The 18555-nt window shown below is 48.7% G+C and overlaps 1 protein-coding gene across 1 annotated transcript in view; it reads right to left on the bottom strand.

Moving 5' to 3' along the window:
- Positions 1–876: 876 nt before the first annotated feature.
- HGH1 (HGH1 homolog) overlaps positions 877–18555 on the bottom strand; it is a 36459-nt gene continuing 18780 nt past the window's right edge. Inside the window, exon 7 of the mRNA XM_030190259.1 lies at positions 877–1393. Coding sequence (XP_030046119.1) covers positions 1184–1393 — 210 coding nt within the window. The 3' untranslated portion in view covers positions 877–1183. The remainder of the gene's footprint in view (positions 1394–18555) is intronic.

The raw sequence follows: 18555 nt of genomic DNA, 5'->3' as shown, positions 1-18555 counted from the left end.
ACCACATCAAGTAGGTGGGGCAGAGTTACAGGAGAGTCAATATAGGGTAATACACAGGGGATACATAACACAAAACCAAGCAGCAAGAGCGGGTTGGATAGGCGAAGCTCAATGCTCCAAATGTAATAGAGAAAATAATACCTTTTTGCATGCATTCTGGAAATGTGCTCGAATAAAAATATTCTGGAGAGCTATACAGAAGTATATCGAGCAGATCATAGGGCAAAGATTACTCCCCTCCTGGAGAGGAGTGTTGTTGAACAAAAGGGATGCATATGGGATAACAGACAGCTATATAGGGCTATTTTTATGCAAGGCATATGCAGTGGGGAAAAAATGCATACTTAAACACTGGACGCAGGAAGATCCACCTTCCTTTTGGTACTGGAGAAATAGGATGCATGAATTAATGCTCTGGGAGGCTAGGACGGCCTTTGGTAACTCAAAGAAAAGAAAGGAGTTTATTAAAATATGGAGTAAGTACTTGCAAAACATATCCCATAAAGCACGAAGTGCGGTACTAAATAGACTTGGAACGCCTTAGCCAGTGGGGTGTTTGGGAGATTAGCATTTCAGGATGTAAATGGGTATAGTCCTGTAATAGATATTGAAAAAGATTAGGTGCTATGAAGTTAAAAACGATCACTGTAAAGATGTCAACTACCCGGGGGGGGGAGGGGAGGAAAAAGGGGGGGGGGGAGGGGGGGGGGGAGAAAATGATGATGGAAAATATTGATGAAGCAGTTATGATGTATGTATGCAACAGTGACCTGTTCTTAGGTTAATGAACTGTTTGAATTTATGAACCATGTTTATAATGTTTATTGTCATCAATAAAAACTGTTGAAACATAAATACAAAGGAGCAGCAACACAGTTACAAAAGAATTACATTTGCTTTATTTGCTTCCCACCAATAAAGGGTATTATTTTACGACTTAGCAACATTTTATTTTTCATCAAACCAAGCTTCCCTCTTCAAGAAGAAGTCTGTTTCATCTAAAAGTTGTCTGGTGTCCTCAGAACACATATCCTGGTTCCAGCCTCATCTCTCTCGTTGGACTGACATAGGTGTGTCTGCATATAGTTCAGGGAAATGTGGACTAGTGCTGCACTCTAGTAATGAGATGCCTCACTCATACATGAAGGCTCACTCACAGAGTCTGAACTGCCTGCAAGGACCATTATCTCTCTAGTCCCTCTGTAACTGACTTGTCTGCCTGCTCAGTCCTCTGCTCCTCATTCAAAGCTTCTACAGCTCTCTGCATCTGCTCCTCCTTCACCGATCTCTGCTCCTCCATATCCAAGCTTCGTAATCTCTCTTCCACAGCTGTAGGGATTGTCACTTCCATAAGATTTTCCATGCCAGCTTCTGGCTCGTCACCAATGAGCACCTGTTCAAGAGAAAGGAGAGAGCAGTGTGGGCACACTACACTTCACCTGAGGACAGAGAGCAGGCCTAGCAACCTGTGTCTCAGGGGAGGGGAAAGAATAAAGCAGGCACGCTGTGTTTTGAGGAGGGGATAGGGAACAGGGCAGATGCATTTCAAGAAAGGGAAGGAGATGGGCAGGAGGAAGCAAAGAAAGCATAATATATTTTCAGGGTGGCAGTGGGGGGGTGGGCAGGATGCAAGGGCTGCATTTTAGAACAGGAAAAAGAATAGGGCGGGCAAACTGTTTTGAAAAGGAGAAGGAACAGAAAGACAAGCAAGGCAGGCAGGACACATATCAAGGGAGTTAAGGAGGAGAACAAAAGGATATCAGATTGTATTTCAAAGTAGAGAGAGCTATATACATGGTATGCATTTTAGGTGAGGGGTATGAACAGGGTGGGCAGACTGTGTTCTAAGTAGAATGGAGTGGCTGTTACATAAGAACACATGTATTGCCATACTGAGACAGACCGAAGGTCCATCAAGTCCAGAATCCTGTTTCCAACAGTGGACAATCCAATACAAGTACCTGGCAAGATACCAAAACAGTACAATACATTTTATGCTGTTTACCCTGGAAATAGGCAACAGATTTTCCCCAAGTCCATTTTAATAATGGCTTATGGACTTTTCTTTTATGAAATTATCCAAACCTTTTTTAAACCTCGCTAAGCTAACTACTTTTGCTACATTCTCTGGCAACGAATTCCAGATTACACGTTGAGTGAAAAATTTTTTCTCTGATTTGTTTTCAATGTACTACCTTGTAACTTCATTGCATGCCTCCTAGTCCTAGTATTTTTGGAAAGAGTAAACAAGTAATTCACATCTACCCATTCCACTCCACTCATTATTTTATAGACTTCTATCATATCCTCCCCTTCAGCCATCTTTTCTCCAAGCTGAAGAGCCCTAGCCACTTTAGCCTTTCCTCATAGGGAAGTCATCCCATCCCCTTTATCATTTTCGTCACCCTTCTCTGTACCTTTTCTAATTCCACTATATCTTTTTTGAGATGCATTGACCAGAATTGCACACAGTATTCAAGGTGCGGTTGAATCACAAAGTGATACAAAGGCATTATAACGTCCTCATTTTTGTTTTCCAATCCTTTCCCAATATAATAACATTCTATTTGCTTTCTTAGCCACCGCCACACACTGAGCAGAGGGTTTCAACGTATCATCAACGATGACACCTAGATCCCTTTCCTGGTCAGTGACTCAATGTGGAACCTTGCATCACGTAGCTATAGTTCGGGTTCTTCTTTTCCCACATGCATCACTTTGCACTTGTTCATATTAAATGTCATCTTTAAGTTTGGATGCCCCTGTCTCGTAAGGTCCTCTTGTAATTTTTCACAATCCTCTTGCAATTTAACAACTTTGAATAACTTTGTGTGGTCAGCAAAATTAATTACCCCACTAGTTACTCCCATCTCTAGATCATTTATAAATATGCTAAAAAGCAGCAGTCCCAGCAAAGACCCCAGGAACCCCACTACCTACCTGTCTCCATTGAGAATACCGACCATTTAACCCTACTATCTCTTTTCTATCTTTTAACCAGTTTTTAATCCACAATAGAACACTACCTCCTATCCCATGACTCTCCAATCTCCTCTGGAATCTTGCATGAAGTACTTTGTCAAATACCTTTTGAAAATCCAGATACACAATATCAACCGGCTCACCTTTATCCACATGTTTGTGCTCCCTTCAAAGAAATGTAGTAGATTGGTAAGGCAAGATTTCACTTCACTAAATCCATGTTGTCTTTGTCTCATTAGTTCATGCTTTTGAATATGCTCTGTATAATAGTCTCTACCATTTTGCCTGGCACTGACATCAGGCTCACTGGTCTATAATTTCCCAGATCATTTCTGGAACCTTTACACACAAAAGAAAAAATCCCCATTATATTGGCCTCCCTCCAATCTTACGGTTCCATGCTTGATTTTAAAGATAAATTACAGGGGGGGGGGGGGGGGGGGGTCACGTGGTGTGATGCAGGAGTGAGGACATGTCCAAGTGAAGCTCCTGCCAGGCCCCCTCAGCTAACGTAATTTTTCGGCCCTAAAAGTGGACCAAGGGACCTCCTCGCAACAATACTACCTTGAGCAAAACCGGAGTTTTGAATTGATCAGCAGATCGGATTGCGAGGGTGCAGGATGGCCGCCAAAGCGCCAAGAAAGGAGCGGGACAGACCGAAACCGGCAGAGCCCAAGATGGCGGAGGGACGCCAGTCCCCGAACACGAGCGTTTGTTCAGTCTGGACGGCGGAAATCACCGCGGAGGTCACAGCGGCGGTGGAAGCGGCCCTTGATAAAAAGCTGCAGGCAATTTTTGACCGTGCAGACTCTGCCCATGAGCGCCTGGATGGATTCCACCTTGATCTCGATCATATGAAGCAGCAGATCAGCGATTTAGAAGACCGCAGAACAGAATCTGATCAGACAATGGCGGCCCTTCAGAAGCGCGTGGTGGACATAGAATCCAAGCTGGATGACCTGGAGAATAGATCCAGGCGTAATAATCTGCGTTTTATTGGCCTGCCGGAACACCTTAAAGAAGCGGAGCTAGGAGGATTTTTGGAGAGCTGGCTCCCGAAAATGCTGAAACTTAATAATCTGCCCGGCCCACTGAGGATTGAAAGGGCCCATCGGTTGGGGCCGAAGAAGACAGGTGCCGCTAGACCACGAGCTGTGATAATAAAAATTTTACATTATGGCCACAAACAGGCAATTCTACAAGCTCTCAGAGCCGAAGGAGAACTAAACTATGAAGGGCAGAAAATCCTTTGTTTTCAGGATTACTCAGCGCGCGTCGCCGCTGCGAGGAAGGAATTTGCACCGGTCTGCGCGATGCTGCACCAGAGCAAAATCCGATTTGCCTTGATTTACCCGGCAAAATTAAGAGTACACCACGATGGAGTTGAGAAATACTTTGAGACAGTAGAGGCAGCCAAGGAGTTTATACAAGGTCTGCCCAAGGAACAAGCAACCTGAATGGAATATAATTGATCTGCAGGACCACGTCGGGTTTGAAGAACATTTCCATCAGGGGGGAAAAACAGAACTGTGTGGTGAAGGCTGGAGTATAGTTATGAGGGTTTGCTGGGGAATGACAGAACAACTATGGGTCTGGACTTGCAAGTCTTTCATTGCAGGATGATGGGGGAGCATAATTGTGAGTATGAGGAGTGAATGTTGATGCAGACCTGAATGAGTAGTAGGGTCACATATAAAAGGTATGCATAAATGTTGGGCGAATATATAATGGAGGGAGGGGAGATACACCTGTTGTTGGTACATACTGAAATTTACTACGGGGTTGAAGGAAATGTCTAACGATGGGGCCTGGGGACACCATTACGTGATGAGTTCTAGAGAACTCGTGGACAGGGGGGGGAAATAATAGGGGGGTGGGAGAGGGGGGATTTCTGCCTGGGTACAGGAGGGACAAGAAGGAAAAGAAGGAGCCGAAAGAACTGGAGAGTTGTGGTTAGGAGAAAAAACAGAGGGGGGAGGTGGAGGCTGGGACATCTTCCCCTTTACTTCATAAATACCTGCTTTATTGGTCCACTTCAGACAGAATATGGTTAAAGTGGTATCCTGGAATGTAGGGGGCGTCACGTCTCCGATTAAGCGTAGTAAAATACTACAAACTTTAAATAGGCAAAAAGCTCATATAGCACTATAGCGAATGATACATACCTGTAGCAGGTGTTCTCCGAGGACAGCAGGCTGATTGTTCTCACGACTGGGTTGACGACCACGGCAGCCCCCACCAACCGGAACAAAACTTCGCGGGCAGTCCCGCACTCAGGGCACGCCCACCGCGCATGCGCGGCCGTCTTCCCGCCCGTGCGCGACCGTTCCCGCTCAGTTGAATGACAAGCAAAGGAATGAGTAAAAACGCAACTCCAAAGGGGAAGAGGGAGGGTAGGTGAGAACAATCAGCCTGCTGTCCTCGGAGAACAACTACTACAGGTATGTATCATTCACTTTCTCCGAGGACAAGCAGGCTGCTTGTTCTCACGACTGGGGTATCCCTAGCTCTCAGGCTCACTCAAAATAAGAACCCAGGTCAATTGAACCTCGCAAAGGCGAGGGCATAACAGAAATTAACCTACGAAGAACAACTAACTGAGAGTGCAGCCTGAACAGAACAAAATCGGGTCCTGGAAGGTAAAGTTGGATTTAAACCCCAAACAGATTCTGCAGCACCGACTGCCCGAACCGACTGTCGCGTCGGGTATCCTGCTGGAGGCAGTAATGTGATGTGAATGTGTGGACAGATGACCACGTCGCAGCCTTGCAAATCTCTTCAATAGTGGCTGACTTCAAGTGGGCCACTGACGCTGCCATGGCTCTAACACTATGAGCCGTGACATGACCCTCGAGAACCAGTCCAGCCTGGGCGTAAGTGAAGGAAATGCAATCTGCTAGCCAATTGGAGATGGTGCGTTTCCCGACAGCGACCCCTTTCCTATTGGGGTCGAAAGAAATAAACAATTGGGCGGACTGTCTGTGGGGCTGTGTCCGCTCCAGATAGAAGGCCAACGCTCGCTTGCAGTCCAATGTGTGCAACTGACGTTCAGCAGGGCGGGTATGTGGTCTGGGAAAGAATGTTGGCAAGACAATTGACTGGTTAAGATGGAACTCCGACACCACCTTTGGCAGGAACTTAGGGTGAGTGCGGAGTACTGACGAACTGAGTTCGATTCCCGGCACAGGCAAGTCACTTAACCCTCCACTGCCCGCCGCATTGAGCCTGCCATGAGTAGGAAAGTGCGGAGTACAAATGTAACAAAAATTAAAAAAAAAAAAAAAAAATACTCTGTTAAGGGAGAATGGGAGGCATAAAAAGTTTGATGATGGATGTTGTAATGGAATTATGGGAATGGATAACTTAGGGCAACACTGTGTGCACCCATGATTGTTGCTGTGATAACATATACCATCAATAAAATGTTGAAACATAATCTAAATAGAGTGAACAAATTGGCATATGCTGTGTGGGCGCCTTCAGAATAGTGTGGACATCTGCGCAGTGCGCACTAAAAAGGCTAATGCGCCTCTGGAACGGTTTAGTAAATAGGACCCTTGATGTGCACTGTGCAGATAAACTAACTTCAAAAAGAAAGAAATAAAGCCTGATGGAGATAGTGGTACCATGCAGATGTGATGTGGTTCTCCTGTTTAGTGGGTGATAACTCGCTGACTGGCAGAGCCACAGTATAATAGAGCAAAGGAATAAAAACTAAGCACAAAGAATGGTACCAGTGATTTATATTTATTTAAATTTTGTTACATAATGCTCAGGTTGCTAGTTGATACATTCCAAAATCACAGGCAGATTTATGAATAATAGTTATGTATAACACCTTTGTATGCATATGCCATTGTCAATTAATATAGTAATACGGAGGGGGGAGGGGAGGGGGGGAGGGGGGTGAAGAAATAAAGAAATTGATGATAGCAATTTTGCTGTATTAGTACAGGCATGCAATGTTAATTGCCTGAGTTATCCTTGTTAATATGGAATTGTTTTATCTCTGCTTTCATCAATAAAAATTATTAAACTAAAAAAAAATACTCTGTTATGATGAAATTTTTCTATAAGGAGCATGAGCTACCAGGGCTTGCAGCTCACTGACTCTACGAGCTGAAGTAACTGCCACCAAGAAAATGACCTTCCAGGTCAAGTACTTCATATGGCAGGAATTCAGTGGCTCAAAAGGAGGTTTCATCAGCTGGGTGAGGACGACGTTGAGATCCCATGACACTGCAGGAGGCTTGACAGGGGGCCTTGACAAAAGCAAGCCTCATGAATCGAACGACTAAAGGCTCTCCAGAGATGGCTTTACCCTCTACACGATAATGGTAAGCACTAATCACACTAAGGTGATTCCTTACTGAGTTGGTCTTGAGGCCAGACTCTGATATGTGCAGAAGGTATTCAAGCAGGTTCTGTGCAGGACAAGAATGAGGTTCTAGGGCCTTGCTCTCACACCAAACAACAAACCTCCTCCACTTAAAAAAGTAACTCTTTTTAGTGGAATCCTTTCTAGAGGCAAGCAAGACGCGGGAGACACCCTCAGACAGACCCAACGAAGCAAAGTCTACGCCCTCAACATCCAGGCCGTGAGAGCCAGAGACTGAAGGTTGGGGTGCAGAAGCGCTCCGTCGTTCTGCGAGATGAGAGTCGGAAAACACTCCAATCTCCACGGTTCTTCGGAGGACAACTCCAGAAGTAGAGGGAACCAGATCTGACGGGGCCAAAAAGGCGCTATCAGAATCATGGTGCCGCGGTCTTGCTTGAGCTTCAGTAAGGTCTTCCCCACCAAAGGTATGGGAGGATAAGCATACAGGAGGCCGGTCCCCCAATGGAGGAGAAAGGCATCCGACGCTAGTCTGCCGTGTGCCTATAGTCTGGAACAGAACAGAGGCAGCTTGTGGTTGGTCTGAGAGGTGAAAAGGTCCACCGAGGGAGTGCTCCACTCTCGGAAGATCTTGCGTACCACTCTGGAATGGAGCGACCACTCGTGCGGTTGCATGACTCTGCTCAGTCTGTCGGCCAGACTGTTGTTTACGCCTGCCAGGTATGTGGCTTGGAGAAGCATGCCGAACTGGCAAGCGCAACGCCACATCCCGACGGCTTCCTGACACAGGGGGCGAGATCCGGTGCCCCCCTGCTTGTTGATGTAATACATTGTGACCTGATTGTCTGTCCGAATTTGGATGATTTGGTAGGACAGCCGATCTCTGAAGGCCTTCAGCGCGTTCCAGACCGCTCGGAGCTCCAGGAGGTTGATCTGAAGATCTTGTTCCTGGAGGGACCACAGACCCTGGGTGTGGAGTCCATCGACATGAGCTCCCCACCCCAGGTGAGATGCATCCGTCGTCAGCACTTTCGTGGGCTGCGAAATTTGGAATGGACGTCCCAGGGTCAAATTGGTCCGAATGGTCCACCAGTGCAGCGAATTGCGGCAACTGATGGGCAGAAGGATGACATCCTCTAGATTCCCGGTAGCTTGACACCACTGGGAAGCTAGGGTCCATTGAGCAGGTTTCATGTGAAGGCGAGCCATGGGAGTCACATGAACCGTGGAGGCCATATGACCCAGGAGTCTCAACATCTGCCGAGCTGTGACCTGCTGAGACGCTCTGGTCTGAGAGGCAAGGGATAGAAGGTTCTGCGCCCTTGCTGCGGGAAGGAAGGCCTGAGCCGTCTGAGAATTCAGCAGCGCTCCTATGAATTCCAGAGATTGGACTGGCTGGAGATGGGACTTCGGGTAATTTATCACAAACCCCAGCAGCTCCAGAAGGTGGATAGTATACTGCATGGACCGAAGAGCTCCTGCCTCTGAGGTGCTCTTGACCAGCCAATCGTCGAGATACGGGAACACATGCACTCCCAGCTTGCGTAGATACGCCGCAACCACCACGAGACACTTCGTGAATACCCGTGGTGCAGAGGCGAGCCCAAAGGGCAGCACACAATACTGAAAGTGCCATGTCCCCAGACGGAATCGGAGATACTGTCTGTGAGCTGGCAGTATCGGGATGTGAGCGTAAGCGTCCTTTAAATCCAGGAAACATAGCCAACCGTCTTTCTGAACCATTGGTAGAAGGGTGCCCAAGGAAAGGATCCTGAACTTCTCTTTGACCAGGTATTTGTTCAGGCCTCTCAGGTCTAGGATGGGGCGCATCCCCCCTGTTTTCTTTTCCACAAGGAATTACCTGGAATAGAATCCCTGCCCTTCCTGCCCGGGTGGCACGGGCTCGACCGCACTGGCGCTGAGAAGGGCGGAGAGTTCCTCTGCAAGTACCTGCCTGTGATGGGAGCTGAAGGATTGGGCTCCCGGTGGGCAATTTGGTGGAGTGGAGGACAAATTCAGGGTGTATCCGCACCGCACTATTTGGAGAACCCACTGATCGGAGGTTATCAGAGGCCACCTTTGGTGAAAAACTTTCAACCTCCCCCCGACCGGCAGGTCGTCTGGTACGGACACTTTGATGGCGGCTATGTTCCCATGGATCCAGTCAAAAGCCCATCCCCGGCTTTTGCTGTGGAGGCGCAGGGGGCTGCTTAGGCGCACGCTGTTGACGGGAACGAGTGCGCTGGGACTGTCCCTGTGCCTGAGGAGGCCTTCGGGCCGGCTGGGTGTACCTACGCTTGTTGTAGGTGTAGGGCGCAGCCTGCCTGGCCCGGGATAAACGTCCACCTGCTGAGGTGGATGCTGAAGGCGCCCGGTGGGAGAGCTTATCGAGAGCGGTTTCCCGCTGGTGTAGTTGGTCCACCAACTGCTCGACCTGCTCGCCAAAGATGTTATCCCCCCGGCAAGGGACATCCGCCAGTCATTGCTGGGTGCGGTTGTCCAGGTCAGAGGCACGCAGCCAGGAGAGTCTGCGCATCACTATACCTTGGGCCGCAGCTCGAGATGCCACATCACAGGTGTCATAGATACCCCTGGCCAGGAACTTTCTGCACGCCTTCAGCTGCCTGACCACCTCCTGAAAGGGCCTGGACTGCTCCAGAGGGAGCTTGTCGACCAGGTCCGCCAGTTGCTTCACATTGTTCCGCATGTGAATGCTCGTGTAGAGCTGGTATGACTGGATGCGGGTCACGAGCATGTTAGATTGGTAGGCCTTCCTCCCAAACGAGTCCAGAGTGCGAGACTCCAGCCCTGGGGGCGCCGAGGCGGTATCCCTCGAACTCCGTGCCCTCTTGAGAGCAGAGTCCACGACCGCCAAGTCATGAGGCAATTGGGGCCGCATCAACTCTGGGTCAGAGTGGATCCTGTATTGGGACTCCACTTTCTTGGGGTTTGGTGGGGTTAGATAAGGGCTTCAGCCAGTTCTGAAGCAGTGTCTCTTTGAGGACATTGTGCAACGGCACCGTGGAAGACTCTCTAGGTGGTGATGGATAGTCGAGGACCTCGAGCATCTCAGCGCTCGGCTCATCCACAGAGACCATGGGGAAGGGAATGCAAATAGACATGTCCCTGACAAAGGAGGCAAAGGAGAGGCTCTCAGGGGGCGAGAGCTTCCTCTCCAGTGAAGGAGTGGGGTCGGAGGGAAGGCCCTCAGACTCCTCTGTGGAGAAATATCTGGGGTCCTCCTCCTCCCCCCACGAGGCCTCTTCCTCGGTGTCAGACATGAGCTCTTGCAGCTCAGACCTAAACCGGGCCCGTCTCGACTGCGAGGAACCATGTCCTCGATGATGGCGTCGAGCGGTGGACTCCCGCGCCGGCGGGGATGAAGCTCCCTCCATCGACGTTGACGGGGATTCCACCTGCGTGGCGGTCGACACCGGTGCCGCAAGCGGCGTCGGCGGCCTCGGCATCGGGCTAGAGCACACCGGCGCCTCCATCAACGGCGCCGGGGGCGCAAGCACCCCCGATGCCGGCAAAGCCTGGCGCATCAGCCCTTCCAGAATCCCTGGAAGGATGGCTCGGAGGCACTCGTCAAGGCCCACTGTCGGGAAAGGCAGGGGGGCCGGTGTGGGTGCCGGAAGCTGCTCGGGTCCAGGAGACGGTACCGAAGCACCCATGGACTGACGCAGCGACACCTCTTCAACCGAGGGGGAACGCTCCTCTCGGCACTGCCGCTTCCTCGGCATCGAATCATCTCTGGAGGCGCCGGAGCTGGTAGTCCCGTGCGCCGTGGGCGACCGATGACGGTGCTTTTTTGTTTTCTTTCGGTGCCCGTCATCGGCGCTCCGCGGCAGAGATGAAGAGGAGGTAGAACCCCCCCGGCCTCGAGGGATCGGGTCTGACAGGGTTCGGTCCCGATGGCCCTGGGTAGAGGGAGTGGCCGGGGCCGATTGCCCGCGCGGCCGTCGCAGGTAGGCCGGCGGGCCAACGGTACCTGTACTCCTGGGGTCGGTGCCGATTTCGTCGACATCGGTACCGGTACCGAAGATCCGGCCGTCGACATCAATGCCGTCGACGTCAAGGGGCCGGCGCAAGTTCCAAAAAGATGGTCCCGAAGAACATGCCTCGCCACCTGTGTCCGCTTCCGCAAGCAGAGACACAAGGTGCACGTCTTGGTATTATGCTCCGGCCCAAGGCACTGGAGGCACCAAGCGTGAGTATCGGTTTGCGAGATCTGCCGGCCGCACCGACCACACTTCTTGAATCCGCTCAGGACCTTCGAGGACATCGACGGAAAAATCGCGTCGGCGAAGTCAAAGTCGTCAATGGTGGCGGTGAAAAGCACACCCGAAAAAAGAAAACGACCGCAACGAGGCTCCCCCGCAGCTAAAGACGACGAGGTGACAAACTTCTTTTTTTTTTTAACGGAAGAAAGAAGCGCGAACGCGTACGAAAAGAGAAAAACTCGCAGCTAAGCCGCGATCCGGTTTCCGGGGCTGACAGAGAGAGAGACGATAACACGTCTCTCTCCAGCGCGTAATCAAAAAAAACTGAGCGGGAACGGTCGCGCACGGGCAGGAAGACGGCCGCGCATGCGCGGTGGGCGTGCCCTGCGTGCGGGACCGCCCGCGAAGTTTTGTTCCGGTTGGTGGGGGCTGCCGTGGACGTCAACCCAGTCGTGAGAACAAGCAGCCTGCTTGTCCTCGGAGAATACAGGAGACACACTTATCTTCGCAGGAACATAAAAACCTTTGTAGATGGTGGGTGGGAGACTATGTGGAAAGCCCAACTTCTAACAGAAAGGCGGGTCTCATCATATTATTTCGGAAAGGGCTTCCCATTATAAAGAAGCGGGTGGTGGTGGATCCAAAAGGAAGATTTGTTATGGTAGAGGTACGAGTGAATAATCAGCCCGTTACTGGTGAACATTTATGCGCCGAACCAATATGATGAGGTTTTACCAAGCTATAGTGAGAGAGGTGCATTCTTTTGAACAAATACCAATAATTATAGGGGGTGATTTCAATTCGGTGTTTGACCCACTGTTGGACAGTACAGGCACCTCCAGAGTAGGCCCAGTAAATCTGTGAAAGGGAATCCCACGGCTCTGCTTGTTGCTGGATCTAATGGATGCATGGCGGTTATTCCACCTGGGGGATCGGGACTATACCCACCTCTCTAGAGCGCATGACACGTTGTCGCGCATTGATTATATTTTGGTTTCATCTTGTAAAGTTACATCGTTGGAGCAGGTGGAGATAGGACCGACTCAGGTGTCGGACCACGCATTGGTGTGGGTGTCTTTTTCTTGTGGGCTGGAGAAGGGGCAGAAACCTAGATGGCGGTTCCCCAGGGAACTTTATTATGATGGGCAGTTCCTCCCATATCTTCGGGCACAGTAGAAGGAGTATACAGAATTCAATGTAGACACCTATCACAGGGACCCGGTATTATTCTGGGAAGCGGCCAGGGGCGTAGCTGCTATGAGGCCACGGGGGCCTGGGCCCCCCTACCGACGCCCCTCTCAACCCACCCCCGCCAACCCGCCGTCGCCATCTGTACCTTTGCTGGCGGGGGACCCCAACCCCCGCCAGCCGAAGTCTTCTTCCTGCGTTTGGTTTCTTCTGAGTCTGACATCCTGCTGCACGTACAACGTGCAGGACGTCAGACTCACAGAAACAGAACAAAGCCTTGCAATCTGCAGGGCTTTGTTCTGTTTCTGTGAGTCTGACGTCCTGCATGTTGTACGTGCAGCAGGACGTCAGACTCAGAAGAAACTAAATGCAGAAAGAAGACTTCAGCTGGTGGGGGGTTGGGTCCTCCGCCAGCAAAGGTACAGACGGTGACGGATGGCAGGCAGGCGGGTCGAGGGGGGGTCAAACTTGTTGGAGGTGGTGCTGGTGGCGGCAGGGGGTGTCAGCAATGGCGCCGGGGGGGGGGGGGCGCGCTATAATGTGCCCCCCTCACCTCGGCTCTGGCCCCCCCTACCGCTGAAGTCCAGATACGCCCCTGGAAGCGGCTAAGGCCGTTTTGCGAGGTGCAATCATTTCATACTATTCCCATAAGAAAAGAGCTAAGGAGGCAGAGATTCTCCGCCTGGGGAAGATAGTGCAGCACGGGCGACAGCGGTTTGGAGCTAAGCCTTCTAATATACATAAATATCAGTTGTTGGAGGCCCAGACTTCCTTGAACCAATTAATACACGCGAAAGCCAAAAAATCTAATCAATATTTTCGCTACCAACTATATAAACATGCCAATCGACAAGGGAAATTGCTGGCACGGTTGGTGCAACAAATGGGAGGCACGCGTTTTGTGCCGCAGATCAGGGATAGGACCGGAGGTCTCCAGCACACAACAGAGGGAGTGAATGAGGTCTTTCGGCAGTTTTATGAGTCGTTGTATGCTGCACCAGTACACCAGGGACTTCGGGCTGAATGGTACTTGAAAGGTCAATCACTTCCCAAGATCACAAGGGAACAGCAAGACAGTCTTAATGGGGAAATTACAGAGGATGAGGTGAGCTGGGGAATACGGGATAGCCCTTTGCATAAAACACCAGGGGGAGATGGATTTACTGCAGAGTTCTATAAACCTCTGGCCCAGGATATAGTGCCCTGCCTTACGGTGGTGTTTAATCGATTTGTTCAGATGGGAGTCTTACCAGAAACACTGCGAAAGGCGCAAATAGTGGTTATCTTAAAACCAGGGAGGGACCCCGTACAACCGGGTTCATACAGACCCATTTCCCTGTTGCCTTTTGAAACTAAGCTGTTTGCAAAAATACTAGCAAACAGATTAGCTAAGGTGTTGCCTAGGGTAGTGGATGAATCTCAGGTGGGATTTGTTCGGGGCAGAACAGTATCACGCAATATGAGGAAAGCTTTAGGGGCCTTAGAGAACATACATCACCACTCAACCTCAGCCTTAATAATTAGTTTTGATGCCGAAAAGGCCTTTGATCATGTAAATTGGGATTTTATGTTTGACATTCTGCGAGCATATGGTATGGGGTTTTTTTTTCTAGAAGCTATAGAGGCCCTATATCATGGAGCGAGTGCTGAGGTCTGGGTAAATGGACAGGCTTCAGCCCCTTTTAGGATAGCTCGAGGAACTAGGCAGGGCTGCCCTCTCTCGCCACTTCTTTTCGTAATGGTGTTAGATCCCCTTATTAGGGACATCAAGCGGACTGGGGAGGTGAGAGGCGTGCAGATAGGAGAAGAAGTTTTTAAGATTTCTGCCTTTGCAGACGATCTCCTTGTAGTATTAGAAGACCCTCGGATCTCCCTGCCTTCTCTGATGGAACTTTTTGCAGAATTTGGGGACTTTTTCGGTTTCCGACTTAACCTAGATAAGTCGGAGGTTATGGCCCTTAATATGAGGGAAGATCAGTGGGAGAGCTTACATTGCCCATTTAGGAGAGCGGAGGCAGCGTTTAAATATCTAGGAATCCAGCTTACCAAAGACCCTAGGCGTCTTGGAGAGCTCAATGTAAAACATTTGTTATCCAGCACAAAAGAGGCCCTTGGGAGATGGGAAGGGTTGCCGCTGTCTTTGACGGGGCGTATCGCACTGTTTAATATGGTGCTGTTCCCCAAGTGGCTATATTTTCTGTAAACTATACCGCTTTACCTTAAACAGTGGGAGATACGGGCGCTTCATAGTATGCTTTCTAAATTCTTTTGGGCAAGGAAGAGACCTCAGATAAAGTTTGAATTCCTTATGGGGAACGGGAGGGAGGGGGGCTTTGGAGTCCCAGATATTAAATTTTATAATATAGCATGCCTTTTGCGTCATTTAGGGGATTGGTACCAGCAGACAGAGGCCTATACTCCGTTAGCCATGGAGATAGCGATATGTAGTCCACAACACAATTTTTATATGCTACATGCGGCAGGTAAGGAGGTGAATCCACAGGTGCAAGCTAGTGTATTGATAGGGCCACTGAGGAAGCTATGGAGAGTTTTGGCAAAGATGTGGGCCTTTGATAGCGGGTGTAGTAGGTTTCTTCCTCTGCAAGGGAATGATGCCTTTCGTCCGGGTACGGAAAACCCCGGTCTACGGGCCTGGGGAGAGAAGGGGATTACATTTTTACATTATGTGCTGAAGTCCACTGGGGCAATCAAGACTATGGAGGAGCTTAATTTAACTCCCTCAGACTGGGGCTCGTGCTTTGCCTATGAACAGGTGAGACACTATGTGGCCTCCCTGCCTAGTGCGGCGCTAGCGGTTGATTTGAACACTAAGTTGGACGATCTTTTTGAGGTGCCGTCGGGAGACCCTATCTCCATCTCTCTGCTAAACAAAAGATTGAGGGTAGCCCGGCCGCAGAGGGATTTGGACTCAGTGGCAATCAGGTGGGCCCAGGACATGCAGACGTCAGTTTCGACCCAGGACCTTTTGAAGGGCCTGAGAGGAGTTTGGAAATGGACACGAAGTGTAGAACTTCGGGAATGTCAGGCTAGAGTGATTTACAGAGCATACACATCACAAACACGTCTTTATCACATGGGTTATTTAGAATCAGCTCAGTGTAAACGATGTGGGGCGCCACAGAATGACTTTTATCCTGCTTTTTGGTGCTGCTCGGCTATCACGGCTTTTTGGAACAGGATAACTAGGTTTATGGGCAGGATTGGGGGTTCCCGGGTCAGACAACTGCCTAAATGTATCCTATTGGGATGTCAAGCACCGGTAGTGGGGGGAACGGTTCATCAGAATGCACTTGCTCATAAAGCCTTCTTAGTGGGGATGAAATGTATACTGGTAAACTGGACTTTGGAGCGGGCCCCCTCTTTCTGGCAATGGCGCAACCGCCTTCATGCCCTACTTCTGATGGAACTCCAGGACTCCCTGCTCAACTTCAAAACACAAAAACATTTTTATTTAACTTGGATAGGCTACATCAATGTGATGTCTCCCAAAACTCGCAGCTATATTCTTAATAAACTCAGCGCATTGTCTAATACTATTCTAGCCACACGGGTGAACTAACCATGATTGCGGTTCCTCCTTCATGGGGATCGGGGGTCACAAGGTAGAACGGGAAGGGAAGGGGGGAGGGAGGGATTTACTTCTGTTTAATTTATCCATATTTGTACTTGCCAGGAATCGGGGGGGTTCGGTTGGATTACCGGATCAATAATATGGGTCAAATACCACCCACAGAGGAATGTTGGAAGCAAATTCCAGAAGCTAGAAGCTAAATGGTTATTCTAGAAATGTTAGCTTGCCTGGACTAGATCCTCAGCTGCACAGGCAGGTGCGGATAAATTGAATAGACCTCTCGGTTCATGATCTGTGGGGCTATAAGAGTCCAGTCCCTATGGACAAGGAAGGGGGAGGTCATGAACACTGTGCAAAGGAATCTTGGACAGTATTAGTAAGGTTGGGAAAGGGTTATTACTTACGACTCTGGAAATGTTTTACGTGTGGGGGGGGGGAGAATTTTGAGGCTGTCTGTTTATAAGTTTGACAGGAGTTTAAGGGTAAGGGGTAGGAGGGATTAAATATATAGAAGTTTGATGACTGTATGGAATGTTGCACTGTTGTTGTGTTTCTGCTTTGAAACTGTATGACGATGAAACAATGGTTGTATTTTATGATTTGTCATCAATAAAAACCGTTTAATCTTAAAGATAAATTACATATTACTAAAAACAGTTCTGCAAGTTCATTTTTCAATTCTATCAGTACTCTGGATTTGTCAAATTGCGCCATTACATCTTTCAGGTTTATAGAGATTTCATTCAGTTTATCTGACTCGTCAGCTTTGAATACCATTTCAGGCTCTGGTATCTTTCCAAATCTTCCTCAGTGAAGACCAAAGAAAAGAATTCATTTCATATCTTTGCTATGGCTTTGTCTTCCGTGAGTGCCCCTTTTACCCCTTGGTTATCTAGCAGTCCAACTGATTCTTTTGCCAGCTTCTTGCTAAAATACCTTTAAAAACATTTACTAACATATAAGACTGCAAGGCAGCAAAACGTAAGCGCACCAACTGGCCACCCAGATACTGGTGGCCAGCAAACTAGTGCTGGCGGCGGCATGGAAGCAACAGACTTTACCGGGCCTAAAGGCGATCCTGCAGAAATTGGACTATATCCAGTTGATGTCTAAGCTGACTGCTATGAGATTGGGTCGACTCATACCCTATCATCGAGTTTGGGACCCATACACGGAGTGGTTGGCACAACCGGACCCTACCTTGTCAATCAACTAGGAGGGATGGGGGGGGGGGGAGGGGGGAGGCAGGCAGGGGAACTACAAACAGTTGGACAAAGTTAATCTAAAAGTGTTAAAAGTATACGTTGAAAACTATCCCGCTGAATATTTGCAATTATATTTGTTTGTTTGATTTTCATTTAATAAAATGTATTTAAAAAAAAAAAAAAAAATGTACTGTATGTTTTTACCTCCAACGCAATCTTTTTTTCAAAGTCTCTCTTTGCCTTCCTTATCAGCACTTCGCATTTGACTTGCCATTCCTTATGTTGTTATTCTTATTATTTTCAGTTAGATCCTTCTTCCATTTTCTAAAAGATTTTCTTTTATCTCTAATAGCTTCTTTCACCTCGCTTTTTAATAATGCCGGCTGTCATTTGGTCTTCCTTTCTCCTTTTTAATACATGGAATATGTTTGGCCTGGGCTTCCAGGTATTTCTGAACAGCATCCACGCCTGATGTAAATTTTTGACCTTCGCAGTTACTCCTCTAAATTAATTTTCACCGTTCTTCTCATTTTATCATAGTCTCCTTTTTGAAAGTTAAATGCTAACGTATTGGATTTCCTGTGTGTACTTACTCTAAAACAGATATCAATTCTGATCATATTATGATCGTTGTTATCAAGAAGTCCCAGCACCATTACCTCCTGCACCAGATCATGCACTCCACTAAAGTCTAGGTCTAGAATTTTTCCTCCTCTTGTTGGCTCCTGTACCAGCTGCTCCATAAAGCAGTCCTTGATTTTGTCAAGGAATTCTACCTCCCTAGCATGCCCTAATGTTACATTTACCCAGGTTGCTAGCCTCCCTAATTTCCGATAACATTTCTAAATCTGTCTGTTCATCCTGGCCAGGTGGATGGTAGTACACCCCTATCACTATCCTTTTCCCCTTTACACATGGAATTTCAATCCAAAGGGATTCCAAAATGTGGGGGTTTTTCTTGCAGAATTTTCAATCTATTTGATTCAAGGCCCTCCTTAACATACGCTACCCCTCCACCCATTTGATCCA

The sequence above is a fragment of the Microcaecilia unicolor genome, chromosome 1 (assembly GCF_901765095.1).
Source record: "Microcaecilia unicolor chromosome 1, aMicUni1.1, whole genome shotgun sequence".
Taxonomy (NCBI): Eukaryota; Metazoa; Chordata; class Amphibia; order Gymnophiona; family Siphonopidae; genus Microcaecilia; species Microcaecilia unicolor.
This window is presented reverse-complemented; position numbering and strand designations above follow the sequence as displayed.